The following is an 18241-nucleotide window of genomic DNA, read 5'->3' as shown; positions in this document are numbered from 1 at the left end:
CTATGATTTAAAAAAACAAAAAAAAACAAAAACAGTTTTCTTTCTCCATTTTTTCTCATTGAGAAGTTTACAGATAAGATGATCAAGGTGTTTTTTTATTTATTTGCATAGGTTAGATAATTTAACTGGCACTTTATAACCCTCAGTTTCAAATATCTTTCAAAAATATTCACAGCAGTAGTGCAGAAGTTACAAAAACCACTTTATAAATGCTTATACTGTAAAATTCTCTTTTCAACATACAGACTGAAATCTAAGAAAGGTCACATGCCTTAAACCGGATTCATACGTTTCTGGTTTGTGTGAACTGACAACCAGGCATGTTTAACTGCCTGTAAATATAAATTATGGTGCTTTAGCTGCTTATAATAATTCAATCTAACATATGGAATCTGATAATCAAGAATGAAATGCAAAAAATTGTAAAGATTAAACCCAAGTTCCCATCTTACAATCTAAACAGAAAACTGGAAGCCTTGAAGTTGACCTACACAGATCTAATCAAGCCTTTAAGGCTTAAGGCTCAGTGTCCTGTCTTTAAATACTGTAAGGATTTAAAAAAAAAAAGTTTAGATTCTCATACTTCAAACCATTCAATCTAAATGACATCCAAACTATGATGACCTCTTATAGTAAAGAGAAGTAAACTCATCCTGAAAGTACACATGCAAAATCTACAAGTAACTTGGTCACTTAAACAGAATACTAGAAATAGTAAAGCCGTCACAGGCAACTGGCAAGAATAGTTTTAGTTCAAAACAAATAAGTTCAAGCATTGTCATGTCTCTCCATTAATCTGAGCTCCTACTTTACACAATGTGCAAGTTAAAAGTCAGGCACTGTTGGAAACAGCTACTGTAACAGCATTATGGAACAATGCTGCAACCTTACAGCTCTGATTTTAGTAATTTAAGTAATCTGGAAGAAGATGAACCACAAATCTAACAGTGATGGTAAATCTAAGGATTTCTACTGAAATTATGTGCAAATCTCCATCTGATGGTAACGATGTATTAGGCAAAATCCTTCCTGGAGTCCAGCCGTGTGTTTTGCATCAGCCCAAATCTGTACCTTGAGACGTGGTCAATTTTTGAAGGCTCCGCAGCGACTGGCTCGACAAATGAAATCTTTGAGCAGATTACCGTCAATTTGCCAGAAAGCAGCAGTCTGAGTCACCTCAGTCAGGTGATTTACGCAGAATTTGAAGCAGAATTCTTCAAGGTCCTGAGTGACAGAGAAGAGAACAAATAAATAAACTGTTCTTCAACTTGGTCAAACGCTCCAACAACAGACAGTCTGAGTGTCTCGTAGTGCTGACCCAGCTTCCTGCATCCTGGTGATCCTCCCAGTTCCACTGTTCTAAGCCCCAGTTGCTCACACATGGTTTGCTTTTTTCTCATGTAGCACACAGCTGCCAACAGTCTGCATCAGATGTGTTTTATTCACTACATATAACTTAGTGTTGTTAGGTGAGGGAGACGGAGTGGATGCATGAAGGGTGCAGGAGGAAGGAGGCAGCACACATGATGCCCACTCTGTAGTGGTGGATGCATCAGACTATTAGTAGCCCTGCTGACATGTCGGTACAATATGACATCAAATAGTCTTTGTATTGCTGAGCTGGTGGGTTAAAAGCAGATTAATGTTGAGTCTGACTGTGTCATGCATTCTCACTTCTGTTGGATAAAAGATCAAAGCAGGGCTGCAGTGCATGTGTGAAAATGGCTAAGGAGGCAGCTGCGGATCAGCAGGTGGAGCTGGTCATCCACCAATCAGGACTGGTGGGTGTTTTCATTAGCTGTTTTTTTTTTTGAAGGTCAATGTTTTAACAAAGTTACTTTATCTTTTCTCTGCTGCCTCAAACAGATTTGTTCTGAAAAAACAAACAAAAAAACAAAAAGTTTTTCACCCCAGCAAGAGCAAAATCTACTTTAAAGGGCTTCAAGAATGAAAGATTTCAATCATTCATGCATGCAGTTATGAAGTCCTTCATAAGAACATGAAGAACTGAGGTATGAAATTAAAAATTCTTCATTTTAATATTGCAGCTTAGTATTTTTGCAAAAACACAAAAGCACAATTGACTCTCTAGGCTCAACAAACGCTTGCTGAAAAAAAAAATGAATCAAAATTTTAGTGGATTTTATTTGAAATTAAAAATTTTTATTTAACCACAAATACTTAAAAGACAGGACAAATGATTAAGGGGATAGCAATTTAGGTTTTTACTGGAAACAAAGGAACAGTAAGTACACTGTACTTTTCAGGGTGAGGGTCATATTACTGAGTGGCCTAACTTTGTCTAACTTCCAGGTATTTTATTTTCCTCTACACTTCTCTTGAAAGTTTGAACAGTGATTTATAAAAATAATAAGTTAGACTCGGCTGCATTGTTATAAGGTTACACAGGCCTGAAAATTTTGATACATATTTTTTCTGTAAGTTGGTAAGGAAGAACAGTCTTTATGACATTTATATTGGTAAAATAAAACGACAGTTGAATAGCAGAATAGTATAAACTATGAAAAGTGTATAGTAAAATTATACCAAACATGCACTACAAGCAGAGGCAGTTTCACTGTGACTGGCAGTACAGAAAGATTAAACTTTTGGGATGAGCACTAAAGCACAATAAAAGGCTCTGGAGACTCGTTTTTCAACTTTTTGAAAAACTTTGGTTGTAATAGTTTAATAGTTTAACTATACTTAAGAATAATTCATCATTAATCATTACTAACACTGCATTTAACTATGCAGCGTTATTAATTTGTTACATCGATGGATTAAACACAACTTTGAGACAATTTTCTTTTCTTTTTTGGATTTGGTTTTTTTTTGTGTTGAAGAATTTTGTTTTTAAAACAACAACAACAACAACAACAAAACACATTATTGGGGGAAGAAAAAGTGGGTAGTTCAATTCCCACTGACTTTTCCTTGGACAACATACTGCAAATTGCAACAAAGCAATGTATATAAAGAATTAGCTTGATAACAATGTGTGTGTGAATGGTTAATAATGTGGCTTGTAGTATAAAATTCTTTTGAGAGGTCAGTAAGCCTAAGAAAGTGCTTTAAATACCAGCCCAAATACATTCATTGTCTATATTTATCCACCACTTTTCCCCCCCACTGTTTAAGCTTGCTAGCATCACTACCTAATGTGAATCACTGCCCGATTTGAGTCATTTTCCTGCACATAAGGTTCACCTGCCTGTGGTGTCTGTCAGGTTCACATATGTGTGACTCACAGTGACGGTGACAGCTACTGTTGGAAAACCAGATGCTTTAGCATTTATGTTCTGTCTAATTTGTAGCCTAACTGATTAAAGAAGTGTGGGAGCATTTTCAGGATTTCATATTAATGCTAATGTAAATGTAATTAACAGCACACAAGTCATAATAAAATGAATTTCAGACTTTATTGGTAGGTCCTATTAAAAGTTCCAGACGGCCATGTCTGGCTTTGAAATTGAAACCTATGCTAACAAATACGTTCTATTACCTCTGTGCAGACAGGCTAATAGTTTCCCTCTTGTTTGCATTATTTATGCAAAACAGGCTGCTGGCTGTAGCATCATACTGGCTGTACAGACCTGTGAGTGAAATCAACCTTCTTACTGCATTCTCAGTAGGAGTGAATAAGCTTATTTAGAAAACAAAGATTTTCACAAAACAGAACTAAGGGAGCCAGCATTCTATGATTTAATCTAAAATATCAATTTTACATGTGTTAAAGTAAAAAGAGCTTTCAAGGACATTTGCATATTATCACACATGCAGCTGATAGTTGGTAGACTAACCTCTGCATCATAGCGCACAGCGGCAGACAGCAGAGAAAAAGCATTTTCGACGATGATTCCCCTCTTGATAATGTGCTGACACAGGCGTTTTAGGCGGTTCTCACAGTAGGAGGTGGCCAGATCCAGGAGCCCTGAGCGCACACAGAACCACACAGGACTGGAATTATGATTATATTCAAGAACTTTTAGTTGAAGTCCCTTTCACAGAAATAAATAAAAATACAAAAAAGTAATAAACTCATGACAAATAGATATCGTTGTTACTAATATCACTGATACTAGGTCAATGGGTAGTACTGAAATCACTCAGAGATCATGTGGTGAAGTGTATGTGAGACTGACCAATAGCATCCTCGGGAGGCAACTCCACACTGTCTGTGTAGAGGAACTCCAGAAACGAGCGGTACACAGGGTACGAGAACTGGTCTATTTCAATCACCTCCTTCATGTCTTCGTTCCAGTGAGACTGGAACATTGATCTGAAATGTTCACACCTGCACAGCAAACGATACAGACACAGGTGTTACAAGAACCATTTCTTCCCCCAATAATGTGTTTTCTTTTTAAACGGTTTATAACTCCCATAACCCGATAAACCAGCTTGGCTGTTAAATTCAAACCTGATCTTGAGAACTGCTTTGTGGACATAGATGTATTTTCCATCAACACAGAACTTGAGATCCGCTGTCTCTGGGTTGTCAAACTCCTTTTTCAGAGACTGAGCCACAGTCAAGAAGTCATCGTGTTCTGGAGGGGGAAAAAACGGCACACATACAGGTCCCACAACACTCAAGCTCTGGCAACAGAAAGATAACAACTATAGCAATGAGACCAATCCCACTTCCAAAAAGGTGGGAAGCTGTGTAGAAAACACTGAAAGATTTTCAGAACCTTTAAACCTTATATTTGGTAGACAAAGACAAGACAAAGACAGCATTACACATGTTGAAACTGAAACTTTTATTACTTTTTGATAAATATATGCTCATTTTTAGTTCGAGGCCAGCATTACACTTTTAAAAAATGGACAAGGACAACAAAAAACGTTGTAAGGTGTTCTCTAGTTAAATAAAATAAAAAAAAATTTTAACAGCGATTTGGATTTGGTCTTATCCAGCTAACCTCAGGGTTAACTCTGGGTTCTCTGTATTATGTAAGGCAGTTTACTTCTTTCCAGGATACATTGCCAGCTTACACTGTAGAGATAACCTGCTACACAGTAAGTTTTCCTGTTTCACTTTAGAAAGCTAAAAATGTTTACTTTAGTTTTTATTAGTTTGAGTGTTAGTTTTAGTCCATCCATCCATCCATTCGCTTCCGCTTATCCTTTTCAGGGTCGCGGGGGGCGCTGGAGCCTATTCCAGCTGTCATAGGGCGAAAGGCAGGGTACACCCTGGACAGGTCGCCAGTCTGTCGCAGGGCCAGTCGCAGTTTTAGTCTTTCTTTAAAAATTTAGTTTTCAAAGTTCACAACATCATTTCATTTTTTCCAAAAGTCTATATTTTATTTGTATTTTTTGTTAACTAAAATGTTTTTACATTACATCTTTACCTAGTTGTGAACCACCTTTGTGTGACCGCTTAGCCTGATTCCAAGTGTTGGGATAAGGAAAGCCAGATAATGGAATGAAAGCCTGGGTGAGCTGAACTTGTTTCGTAATACAAGCCAGAGATGCGTTGACTTCAAGATTGGACTTTCCAAATGAAAACTGCTCTTTGGTCTCCACGTTATAGCCAAAGAACCAACTTTCACTTTTCAGTGAAGGTCAGTTTGACACAAGTTGGCATGTAAGACTTCCAAGGAGAGGTGCACAAGAAGATGACATTGAAGAGAACAGTGGACAAATAAGGGAAGGTTTTTATCTTTTATGGACGGAGTCAATACATTTTATAATTGCACATCAAATAAAAAGAGCTTCATAAAACAAACAGTGATCAATAGCCATACATTTGTGGTTAATGGAATGAAATCCAAAAATTAGTAATACTACATAATTAGTGCTATCCTTGGACTCTTTCAGATCATTCTCTTACCCACTGAAAGAAGCCTCCACATTACTGAGGGGGTGGCAAAGCAGGCAAAGACATCATCGGTGCAGGCAAAGTGTGTCAGGTGAGGGAGCACTATGGACTGGCCCCTGCACTGGCCCCACATGTACACCTGACCGCTCTGGGTTTTAGCAGCTGACGTGTGTGTGGAGTGACAGGAAGCAATCTCTACAATTCTGTTAAAGGAGCAGAGAAGTCAGTGGATGGTGGTGCAGGGACAGGATGAGTTAGATGTGTGATGCTTTACCTCACCTCTCTTTCTCAGTCAGAATCTGAACTGGGCTCAGCTGGTTGCTCTTGTTGCCAGTGCCCAGTTGTCCATATGTGTTGGCACCCCAAGCGTAAAGCAACCCTTCATCCGTTAGTGCCATGGAGTGTGCATATCCTGACACGATCTAGAGAGGAGAAAAAAAAAATCAAACAATTTTCAATATAACGTAGTATTTGAAACTCTTGTCTACAATAAATAAAATAATTCCAAATTATTAGCAACATTTTTTATACATTCTATACTACAGATGTGCTTATTACAGCCTCTTAATTGTGGTTTCAATTCAATTTTATTTATACAGCACCAAATCAAAACAATAGTTGCCTCGAGGCGCTTTATATTGTAAGGTAGACCCTATAATAATACAAAGATTCCTGTGTAAAATATTGTATTTTGGGAACTTCACTCCTTTTTGGACAACATACAGCATCACACTCAAATTCTGGTGTTTTATAATTACTCTGGCAGTAGTTTTACAGGAGTGCTAAGATTTTAAATCATTACTGTAAAGAATGCTCATTTAAGGGAAAAAAAACAAAACATAAAAACAAGTGAATATAAACCCAACTACAATTTAAATAAATAAAGTCACAGGCCCTGCATAAATGTCCATATCTAACATAGAGCTACTTATGCCATTTATTCTGCACAAAAGAATATATAAAATATAAAAGCACATATAAACTGTAATCCAAAATGTACAGTCTTTCATACATGTGCAACAAACAGTCGTTCGTACAGAACTCATGCATGACGAGTTCTTCACTGTGAGTGAGGAAGACACAACGGTGGAAGACCAATAAAACGAAGCTAAAGCTAAAACTATCCAGAGCTCCAAGCCTGCTATAATCCAGCAGCCTCGGTATGAACAGTCAAAGGACTGAAACAGTTACAAGGACAATTTTGGAGACAAGCGAAATAACAGAAACAGGTCAATATCCTGCTTTCTGTTGAAGTTTAGTTAAGTATATACAGTGGGGCAAAAAAGTATTTAGTCAGCCACCGATTGTGCAAGTTCCCCCACTTAAAATGATGACAGAGGTCAGTAATTTGCACCAGAGGTACACTTCAACTGTGAGAGACAGAATGTGAAAAAAAAATCCATGAATCCACATGGTAGGATTTGTAAAGAATTTATTCGTAAATTATGATGGAAAATAAGTATTTGGTCACCTCAAACAAGGAAAATCTCTGGCTCTCACAGACCTGTAACGTCTTCTGTAAGAAGCTTTTCTGTCCCCCACTCGTTACCTGTATGAATGGCACCTGTTTGAACTCATCATCTGTATAAAAGACACCTGTCCACAGCCTCAAACAGTCAGACTCCAAACTCCGCCATGGCCAAGACCAAATAGCTTTCGAAGGACACCAGGAAAAGTATTGTAGACCTGCACCAGACTGGGAAGAGTGAATCTACAATAGGCAAGCAGCTTGGTGTGAAAAAATCAACTGTGGGAGCAATCATCAGAAAATGGAAGACATACAAGACCACTGATAATCTCCCTCGATCTGGGGCTCCACGCAAGATCTCATCCCGTGGGGTCAAAATGATCATGAGAACGGTGAGCAAAGATCCCAGAACCACACGGGGGGACCTGGTGAATGACCTGCAGAGAGCTGGGACCAAAGTAACAAAGGTCACCATCAGTAACACACTACAACGGCAGGGAATCAAATCCCGCAGTGCCAGACGTGTTCCGCTGCTGAAGCCAGTGCATGTCCAGGCCCGTCTGAAGTTTGCCAGAGAGCACATGGATGATACAGCAGAGGATTGGGAGAATGTCATGTGGTCAGATGAAACCAAAGTAGAACTTTTTGGTATAAACTCAACTCGTCGTGTTTGGAGGAAGAAGAATACTGAGTTGCATCCCAAGAACACCATACCTACTGTGAAGCATGGGGGTGGAAACATCATGCTATGGGGCTGTTTTTCTGCCAAGGGGACAGGACGACTGATCCGTGTTAAGGACAGAATGAATGGGGCCATGTATCGTGAGATTTTGAGCCAAAACCTCCTTCCATCAGTGAGAACTTTGAAGATGAAACGAGGCTGGGTCTTCCAACATGACAATGATCCAAAACACACCGCCCGGGCAACAAAGGAGTGGCTCCGTAAGAAGCATTTGAAAGTCCTGGAGTGGCCTAGCCAGTCTCCAGACCTCAACCCCATAGAAAATCTGTGGCGGGAGTTGAAAGTCCGTGTTGCTCGGCGACAGCCCCAAAACATCACTGCTCTCGAGAAGATCTGCATGGAGGAATGGGCCAAAATACCAGCTACTGTGTGTGCAAACCTGGTAAAGACCTATAGTAAACGTTTGACCTCTGTTATTGCCAACAAAGGTTATGTTACAAAGTATTGAGTTGTATTTTTGTTATTGACCAAATACTTATTTTCCACCCTAATTTACGAATAAATTCTTTACAAATCCTACCATGTGGATTCATGGATTTTTTTTTCACCTTCTGTCTCTCACAGTTGAAGTGTACCTCTGGTGCAAATTACTGACCTCTGTCATCATTTTAGGTGGGGGAACTTGCACAATCGGTGGCTGACTAAATACTTTTTTGCCCCACTGTATTTGAAGAAATATATTAGTAAATGATGTAAGTTCCTGACATTTGGTTTGTTATAGAATTTTGTAGTAACTGCTTTTGTACACCACGATAATATGACAGCAATTCATTTTCATTTGTTTCAGCGAAAGAAACAACTCACTGCAGTTTGGGAGGAATAGTAAAATTTACTAATTTATTTATGAAAGTACTTTTCTGCATTTAAAAAAACAATAAGAAAAGGTCTAATCTTTGATATTTTGGATAGAGATGTTATTATATATCATTTTAGATACTGGTATGTGTGGATTTTTGTTTTCTATGATTAGCATACGGATTATTGAGTTTCTGACACAAACAAGTCTAGTGATTATAATCAGTTCATTCCTGAGTCCTTGTTTTTGCCAAATTCCCTCAAGGCATTCCTAAGAGTTGCCCAACCCAAAAACATCAGGATCTAGCTGTAGTTGAGGCATATAAAAACATTAGAATATATGTCTCTTTTTTTTTAAAACTTCATACAAATTGTTTCACAGTAACCTGACGTGTGTAATCTCACACCTGTTGCACACATAAACCCTGCAGACCAACAAGTCGACAGGGGGTCAGCTGGTTCCCATTGTTTCCAAGTCCAAGTTGTCCGTTGCCGTTATAGCCCCAACCGTACACCTAGAGAGACAAAAAGAGAACATGAGTGCTGCTTCAGTGAGAGTAAGCCAATACTGTTTCATAAAGCTCCAGGATAAGTTAAAAAAAAAAAATCACCTCTCCATTGTCCACTACTGCCAGGGATGAGGTCTGACCACAGACGATACTCACAGCCACCTTGTTCTGCAGGCAGCTGGACACCCTGCGGGGTGTGGGCTGGTTCGCTGTGGAGCCTGAGCCCACTTGACCACAGTTATTGTAACCCCATGCATACACCTGCCGGGCAAAAAGATAAAGTTAAGAATAAGAACAGGATGAAATTCTCTATGAAAGCCAGATACTTTAAAAATAATTTGAAAAGGTTATTACCCCCTCTCACTTCTCCTTCGAGTCAACAGATTTATCTTAAGGTCAAAGTGACAATGTAATATAAAGCTACTTAAAATGATAGTTCTTACTGCTTACATTGTTTGTACTGACAACATAAAGGCACACAAGGAATGATATATGGGAATTATAAATATCACATTATGGTTTGCATCCAAATATCATGTCACATTTGACCTCTGACCTCACTTTTATATTTCACATCTTTTTTTAAGCCGACCCCATAATGTGTTACATCTTTAAAGAAAGTACTGTAGAGAGAAAGAATGAGCTGCATGGTTACTGTCAGAGATGAGGTATAATATTATATATGTGTGGAAATATGTGTGTGTATGTATGTACGGATGCATACATGTACATATATGTATGTATGTGCATGTATGTATAACTTGTACATATCTTTCTTGTGTAAATGTAAATTTGTCTGTTATTGTGTAAATACTTACGCTAATGTGTACTTCACACACATGGAGAAATGCCAAACTGCCTTTCATTGTTCTTGTAACAGTGACAATAAAAAGCTATTCTATTAAGCTCAAGTTATTCGCGTTATTTAAGTCATTTACAAATCAATACCTATAATCTTTTACCTACTCCTCCATAATGTTTGAAATCAAAGCAAACATGTCATGCTACCCTTATCTCATTTTTAGTGTACTACAAACGTATGCATTTATATTTTATTTTTAATAACATCATTTATGAAAGTATGTGTAAAACAAAATGACATGTAAATATATTACACTAAATAATATAAAAATATCCCCTTAAATGTAAATACTGTACAAAGAGTGAGCTGACTTGGCTCATGTTTTATGGTTATTACTGTTTTTTTGTTTGTTTAATTTTTTTGTAAGATTTGCAAGAACATGTCAGCCATGTTCACAGCAGTGAATGATGGATTTATTAAGATCCAAATGTGATTATTGTATCAGCTGTATAACAAGAAAAATACACAGACTCTCTAGCTACCAGGATAGCTGCATCCCTCATATTAAAAACAGGGGAAAAAAAAGTTTGACCAGCCAGGCCAGGATCTAACGGAGCTCACTAACTGTGTGAAGCAACTCGAAGCACAATACATTCCTTGTGGCTGGGCTTATTTTTCTAGGTTCTTAACTCAGGGGGCTCAAATGTAGCTGTGACTGGAATACGGGTAAGTGTTAGGGTCCATTAACTAGGTAACAGCTTTAGTCAGAGCAGAGTCACCTGTGTAACTAGAAAAGTTTCAAACAGGCGTCTGTATTTCCCTCTCTGTAAATCTGCTGTAAAAGTGAATTATTTTTGTCTCTCTTCTTTAACTCCTACAAACTCACTTCTCCTGTATCAGTTAGAGCCATTGAGTGGTGAGAGCCACAGGCCACCTCTGTGACCTTCTTATTGAGCAGGTTGGCAGACACGAGCACTGGAGCTACTCCTTGGTTGGTTGTCCCATTTCCCAGTTGGCTGTAGCCATTATGGCCCCAGGCAAATAGCTCTCCATCTGAAATACAAAGAGTTTAGTCATTCTCCTGCACTTTTTAATCCAACTGTAAAGAGGAGGATTACATCTTTTGTTAAGCTACCCTCTGTGGCCAGCAGGATGTGGGGTCCACTACCGTAAGTCAGGCTAACCACCTTTCTGCCACTCAGGAAGTCCAGTTTTTTGGGTACAATTGTGCTCAGGCTGTCCCCTGTTCCCAGGCAGTTACTGCAGTTCAGCCCAAACACAAACACCTGAGTGTGGAGGTCGGGGGAGAGGAAAAAAGAAAAAAAGAATTCAGTGTTGATTGGTGATAAGGAGTGCTAAACAGACAGCGCCAGTCAGCTGAGTAGGGAACGGGTCAGAGTACAAACACAGAAACATCAACACCAGCAGGCAACACTGAGAGGAAGATGTGTGTTAATTGTGCAATAACACAAATATAAAAGAACATTTTAAAAGAAAGTTGCATTTTCTTTCCTGACTTAAATTCATTACAATGGTATGAAAAATCTTTTTACACTTGACAAAGTTCCCATTCACAAACCTCTAAAAAGTGTTTTTCTTATCACAGTGGTACCACGATTTAGCCACTTAGCATGTGTTAAAGCAGAGGTGCTCACATTTCTAGGAGCCAGGGAAAGGACCCCCCTTTCTCCTAAAATCTTAACATTGATTTAGCTGGCTTGGGTTTCGCATCACCTGATAATGTAGACTGACTCAAATATTTGTTAATGCTTATGAGCTAGATAATGTGCCAAGATACAAACCAAAAGGAGTGATTTTTTGCAGCCTTACAAACAAACTAACATAGAATTTCTTCTGGCCAAACAATAACATTTTTTTCTTATTCATTTATTTATTTAGTTGGTTAGTTAGCTAACCTTTATTTAACCAGGAGAATATGACTCACAACCACATCCTTGCCAAGAAAGACAGCAATACAAACAACAGAGGTGTGTGTGTTATGCAACTACGTTTTATGCAACACAGACAAATACACACAGAACCCCCCCCCCCCCCCCACACACACACACACACACACACAAATTAACTACACCAAAATACAGCTTATTAAAAAAACGAAACTAACCAAAATGTAAAACTACAACTTCAGCATCAATAAAGCCTGAAACCTCAACAGTCTTTATAATAAGTCAGTGTCAGTAACGAGGGTAATAATATTCAGGCAAAACATTTTCAGGCTGAAGGAACTGCAGTCTCTTTAAGTTCATTTAGTGAGACCAGTTCCTTAAATGTAGTTCATTTTGCATCTGATTCTAGGAGTAAGGAGCTGCAAAGTTTAATGCTCTTTCTCTAAGTTCAGTGGAAATCTTTAGAGCACACAGAAGATACGAGTCTTGGGACCTAAGGCAACAAGTTAACAAACTTTCTGATCAATGTAAGTCAGTAAGATGGGAACAGACCAAGATATTATCAATAAGACTATATCGGTGGTTGAGTCTTCAAAATGACAAAGCAGATCACCCGACCTAAGCAGGCAATGTACAGCATGTGACTCTTAAAAGCTTTAAGGTTTGTAATAAATCTCAGTGCTCCATGATAGACAGAATCCAGCATATGTAAGCACAGTGAAGATCCCCTTGCATCACCATAATCGAACACTTTCACAAGAGTGGAATCAACATCTTAAGAGGTAACGACACACAACACGGTATAAACTGTGTATATAAATTTTATTTTTAAAAATTTAAAACCCCTTAGCTGGGTTGCAGAATCCTGGAGAACCACTGAGCTAAAACACCAACAACATCAAAGTAATTCAAATCATCTAGGTAGCTACTGCAAGTTTTAGTACTAATTAAAAAAGGATGAAAGGACCAGAGATCCATCCTTTTAAACAACTGTCTTGAACCCTTTAAGCTTATTTTGTAATTTTGGCTGTAAAATTACAAGATAATTCTCATCTTTCAGGAGCATCTTTTCAGTGTTCAGACAGCAGAACTTGGGAATGCTTTGTGAACCGTGATACACTGAATATCCCTGTAAAGCCTGCCTTCTTTTCTTTCCGAAACTTTTTTTTTTTTTTTTTTTAACAAAGCCTTTGCTAAAAGGGGTCATCTGATTGTTGGGGGTTTCTTTGTTTTCTCTGAGTTATTGTAGGGTCTTTATTACCTTACAATATAAGGTGAAGCGCCTTGAGGCACCTGTTGCTGTTCTGTGTTACATCATGTGAATAAATACTTTTCAGCAAGTCTTAACAGTTTTGAGCTTTTTTAAAATGGCAAATAACTGATTTTCAACACTAGCATTCAACTGCAATCTTTACACATCAGGCTGTTACAATACAACATTTAAAATTGTTATTATTGTTATTTATTCTTTAACTTTTGGTTCTCTTTATGGTCTCCAGAAGAAAAATCTGGTTCTTTCCCTGGAGCTATTGTCAGAAATATTGAGTACTACAGCTTAAAACACACAGCTACTGAGAGGCAGTCTCTGTTTATCATGCTACAATAACACTGACATAAAAAAATGCAATGCAGTGTAAGCATGCTCTGTGGTGGATTACCTACTGTAAGCATGTTTTCTTCTACCACTGATTAAAGTTGAATGCGCTATAAACTGAACCCAACAGCTGTTTTCAAGGTAGGACACTCAAACAATCCACACTAGGCTGAATGAAATTATAATAATGTAAACATGAAATGTAGCTTAAAGGCTAAAAACGTGGAAAAACAACAGGTCATCTGACTATCAATTATGCAACATGAAGCAAGCTTCAAAGCTTTCAGTCATCTTGCTCTTGATTAACACACAACCACAACCCCGTTTTCCCTCTGACCCCTCACCTCATCATCATTGGTAATGTAGATGGCCTCATTAGCAGATGATCCAAACACGCATGCTTTCCGTATGGAAGCGAGCTCCTGAGGCCCCATCAGGCTGAACATGGGCCACTTGGTTACATCCACCATGGTGTCCTCACAGTATGTGGCAAGGGCGGCAGGCTAGAAGGATGAACTTCAATCCACAGGTGGGATACGGGACAGGGAGAGGGGGAAGGTCTGAAGAGGCAAGGCTGCCAGCGCTGCAGTCACTGGACACAAACACAAGCAAAATTGTAATGTCTTCCAGATAATCATCTTTTCACAATATATTGTTAGTTCAGTGTAGCTTTAATTCAAAGGGCTTCAGGTTTAAGTCAAGGGTTTTTGGCTTGTTTAAAAAAAAAAAAAAAGAGTCAATGGCTGTTTTGGAAGTACAGCCATTTTCATACATATTCAGAAGTTTTATGGCCAGATAAAGGCTATTCACTTGTTATTTCATGACAAAGTGTTTAATTTACATTTTATTGCTTTTTATTGTAATTTTAAATATGAGGTCCAAAGAGACATCAGTGCAAGTGGAGGAGGTCATCATTAGGTGGAAAAAACAAAATAAAACATATCAGAGATTTAAAAGAAAAAAAAACTTTAGGTGGAGTCTAATCAACAATCTGCTACATTCTTTAAAAGAATCAGTGCACCAGGAACCTCAGCAAGACCAAAAGGCCTGCATCTGATTCTAGGAGTAAGGAGCTGCAAAGTTTAATGCTCTTTCTCTAAGTTCAGTGGAAATCTTTAGAGCATACGAGTCTTGGGACCTAAGGCAACAAGTTAACAAACTTTCTGATCAATGTAAGTGGCGTGGCTACGTCTACAGCCTGTCCGCAGCTCGGACACAAGCATTTCACTACATGTTGTGCTCTGTATAATTGCTTTGTTTGTTTAAGTTTATATGGATGCCAGTGGAGCTAGGCCACTACCGTTCATTGGTGATGTGACTGCTCACAGAAGCAGCAAGGTGAATTATGACGTGTACAGCCTTTACTTCTTGCTCAGATTCAAGCAAGTGCTACAAAAATGATCATTTTGCTCTTCACAACCGATATCAGATGACACTGCGAGCTGGGCAAATGTAACGTTGCATCCTTACTTTTATTTTCCCCGTAGCTTACTCTAACTCAGTTTTAAAAAGTATAATTCTGCTTTGGAGAATCTTCTACTTTATATTCATCACAGACATCACACACACACATGCTGTTTTGACTCTCACTTATATGGTTATGGGTAAACACAGCTTATGATCCTCAAGGTCTTAAGGTTTTCTGATAAAATGGGTGTTAAAAGCGTAGTAAGCCGGGTCACAGAGGTTCTTTGTTTGGTAACAACACGGCTAAATCAGTGTTGTGCTAAACACTAACTAAAACTTTAAGTGTAATATCTTTGCTTATTTTGGTAGACTGTAATCAACAGGATTTATAAAGGGGTCATATATAAAATAAAGAAATGACCTTTGTTGCAATAATCTTTATGACTCTGTGTTATGCACCCACATTACAATTGCTCCGCACCTTTAAGGTGACTTTAAATATCCCAAAAGAACTGTGATGTTCTATTTTTTTTTTTGCTGCCCTCTTGGCTAGCTTTTTCTTGAAAAAGCTATTTTAAATGTCAGTTAGACTTTCTCCCTGGATAAGTAAAGGATATATAAGAGCCTTTTTCCCCTGTTAAAAGCGTCTACCTTATGACATGAATGTTCTTTCTGACTAAAACTAACTTGGTATCATTCAGAAGAGATACGCTTGACAAGTAATTTACAACACTTTAAAGACGGACTATTTATTTGTTTATTTTTGACAAATGCCGGAAATCCCTTTTTGACACAACACAGGCGTCATCCCGTAAATACCCACCCCCTCCCACCTGCATCATGTGTAATGATTAAAACCACTCGTAGTTACTGTTACATGACCACAGCTTGCTGTTTAATGTTTGCTATTGTTAACAAAGGGATTACTCAGCACAGTGAGTCCAGCTGACGCATCATAACACACCGTGAATGCAGCTGGTACTTGACGCACCCGCCGGGAAAATCGGTACTAACTTATCTTTTAATTGGCTACAGCTAGCGTTTAAGATTTTTTTAAAGAACAAACAAACCACATTTCAGTTCGATTGTTTGTTTGTTTTTTAAAGCTACAACATTAATACGTTCTCGTTGACTCACCCGTTAGGCAGGTCCGCTTCTACGGCCGTTGGCGCTTGCTCCTGGCCGCCTCACCATGGCACATAACGGCTGACAGTCCGTTTTCACTTTCTGCCGTGGCCGCCGTGCTCAAGTGCGTTTATTTGCGGAAGTGAGGAGAAAAATAATGTCACGTGATTCTAAGACCAGCACAGTCGATTGCAGATTTCACCAATATTTCCCTTTCGCCTCTATCCCCACCTCGCATTTTCCTACCAAATCTAGCTGTGGTTTTCAGCTAGATTAGTATGCAGTTAACCGCCAAGTAGTACACTAGATTTCACATTCATTCGCCGAAGAGGAATATAGAGGAATATTTGGTCAGGTTTAAGAAAAATAAGACTTTTGTTAGATAGTTATTCTTTTATGCCGTATCCAAAATGCAACATGGATATAACCAGAACTTAATAAACACCTAGGATTTGAAGTTGGAGACATCTGGTCTTTTGAAGCCCAATTTTCAGAATTAATATTTTTATACTCAGGGAGGTTTTTTTTTGTTTTTTTTTTTGATGCGGTGGGGAGACTAGTAGTGCGTTTGTGTCTGTTATTTGGAAGTGTAAAGAACAATCCTGACGCACAGTTTAAAGTACTGTATTCTTTAATGTCTTAAACATCAGTTATGTACATTGCTTATGTCAGACTACATAAATAAAAATCAGATTTTACCCAGAGGTACCAGAATCAGCAGGAAAAACATCTTCTGAAAATAAAGTTTGCCTTACCTCTCTATAATAAAAGGTCGTTGTTTCTCTGATTGCATTTTCTCATCATTGAAATATACTTTTGAGTGTCTCTCCCTCTTTTTTGTCAGGTTTTTTTTAAAGTTTCAAGACAACTGAGTGCCCAGATCTGCAAAGGAAGCTTTTGTAATGCAACCAAAACCTTCAGATCTAAGTGGACATTTTAGTCGCCTGCTCTTCCAAAGGTCAAGAAAGAAGTTAGCATCCTCACTCAAGAGATGATCCATTCTCAGATTTGCTGTGTGCCTCTTTAGAGTTATTGATTACATATTCTTCCAAAATGCACCATGTTATGTAAAATACTTGTACTTTACTAAAAAAACAAAACAATTCCCCACGCGGTTAACTTGGTGCATTTGGATCTGGGTCAAGCAGGATTAACGTTCCATTTGGAGGCCTCTTATCTTATTTTGCTTCTTTTTGTACTCCACAGGAAATCCAGATTCAGTGTTTGCTGTCCAAGTTAATCATTGAGTGAGCCAGTGTGTTCATCAACACTCACGTAAGGATTCGGCTAACGGAAACATTCACAGCACAAATGAGGCATTTATTCCTCTAATCTAGTTTTCAGTTGTGAATATGTACAGCAGAGCCAAAAGTCTGGTATAGTCTACATTAGGGTGGCAGAGTAAAGTCTAAAAATTACTTGAAAGACAGCCATGAACCACAAATAAATATCATCCAATTAGCTGCTGAAATGTCTGACCTATAAAAAGGACAAGCCAAAGAAAGGAGAAAGAGTACTTTACATTTGCTTTTTCATAACAAGGTGGTCAGCCTGCTAAAGTCACATAAAGGAAGCGATGCTCATCTTTAAAATATATTCAGAGCACGTAAAAACTGAGCTCAAAGGGAGTTCAATCTTCCTCACAAACACTTAGATCAAATGAATCCCTGCAGAAAGCAACTCGCACCCATACAACTTAAAACAGCTACCATATGTGTGAGTCACAAAAGCACGAAAGATCCAACGGCTAAACAGCAAGTTTATTTTGGTTAGGATCAGAAACACAGATCATGTCCTGAGGGTCAAAGATGAAGAGGAGATATCAGAATCCCCCCCAACTGAAAAATGGCAATGATGGCTTGTGGTTTTTCCAAGAGAAGGGGGGGGGGGGGGGGGGGTGTAAATGGTCGGGATGCATGGTGTCATACAATGTTCAGTGAATGACATTAGAAGGGAAGCAAGTTACTCTCCAACAGCAGGGAGCAGCATTGACCATTTCTACTGGCAAACTCCAACAACAAGGAGACTACGCGTTACTAAAGCCACGTCCCCTATTTAGAGATTCTCC

At 38.5% G+C, this 18241-nt stretch overlaps 1 protein-coding gene across 2 annotated transcripts; it reads right to left on the bottom strand.

The window, feature by feature from the left end:
- Window positions 1–82: 82 nt before the first annotated feature.
- rcbtb1 (regulator of chromosome condensation (RCC1) and BTB (POZ) domain containing protein 1) lies at window positions 83–16440 on the bottom strand. 2 transcript variants are annotated; one of them, XM_026144386.1, is made up of 12 exons: window positions 16186–16440; window positions 13986–14233; window positions 11276–11426; window positions 11027–11193; window positions 9441–9599; window positions 9237–9344; window positions 6104–6246; window positions 5837–6027; window positions 4424–4550; window positions 4146–4297; window positions 3804–3934; window positions 83–1224 (listed from the first exon to the last, which is right to left on the bottom strand). In XM_026144386.1, the coding sequence occupies exons 2-12, from the start codon at window positions 14109–14111 to the stop codon at window positions 1084–1086; spliced, it is 1596 nt and encodes a 531-aa protein (XP_026000171.1). In that variant the 5' UTR covers window positions 14112–14233; window positions 16186–16440; the 3' UTR covers window positions 83–1083. The 2 variants fall into 2 exon arrangements, with proteins under 2 accessions (XP_026000171.1, XP_026000172.1); XM_026144387.1 differs by lacking the exon at window positions 83–1224 and adding an exon at window positions 3404–3596 and having other exon boundaries at window positions 16186–16439.
- Window positions 16441–18241: the final 1801 nt, after the last annotated feature.

The sequence above is a fragment of the Astatotilapia calliptera genome, chromosome 16 (genome assembly GCF_900246225.1).
Source record: "Astatotilapia calliptera chromosome 16, fAstCal1.2, whole genome shotgun sequence".
NCBI lineage: Eukaryota > Metazoa > Chordata > Actinopteri > Cichliformes > Cichlidae > Astatotilapia > Astatotilapia calliptera.
Note: the sequence above shows the minus strand (reverse complement) of the source record. Positions and strands in the feature narration are given on the sequence as shown.

Bases quoted from the DNA above. Each gene is read 5' to 3' on its own strand.
- rcbtb1 (XM_026144386.1), bottom strand. From the start codon at position 14,111: ATGGTGGATGTAACCAAGTGGCCCATGTTCAGCCTGATGGGGCCTCAG. The intron at 11,194-11,275 runs GTAGCTTAACAA...TTTGTATTTCAG, and splicing joins CATCCTGCTGGCCACAGAGG to ATGGAGAGCTATTTGCCTGG. The intron at 6,247-9,236 runs GTGTGAGATTAC...TCTCCTCTCTAG, and splicing joins AGGGTTTATGTGTGCAACAG to ATCGTGTCAGGATATGCACA.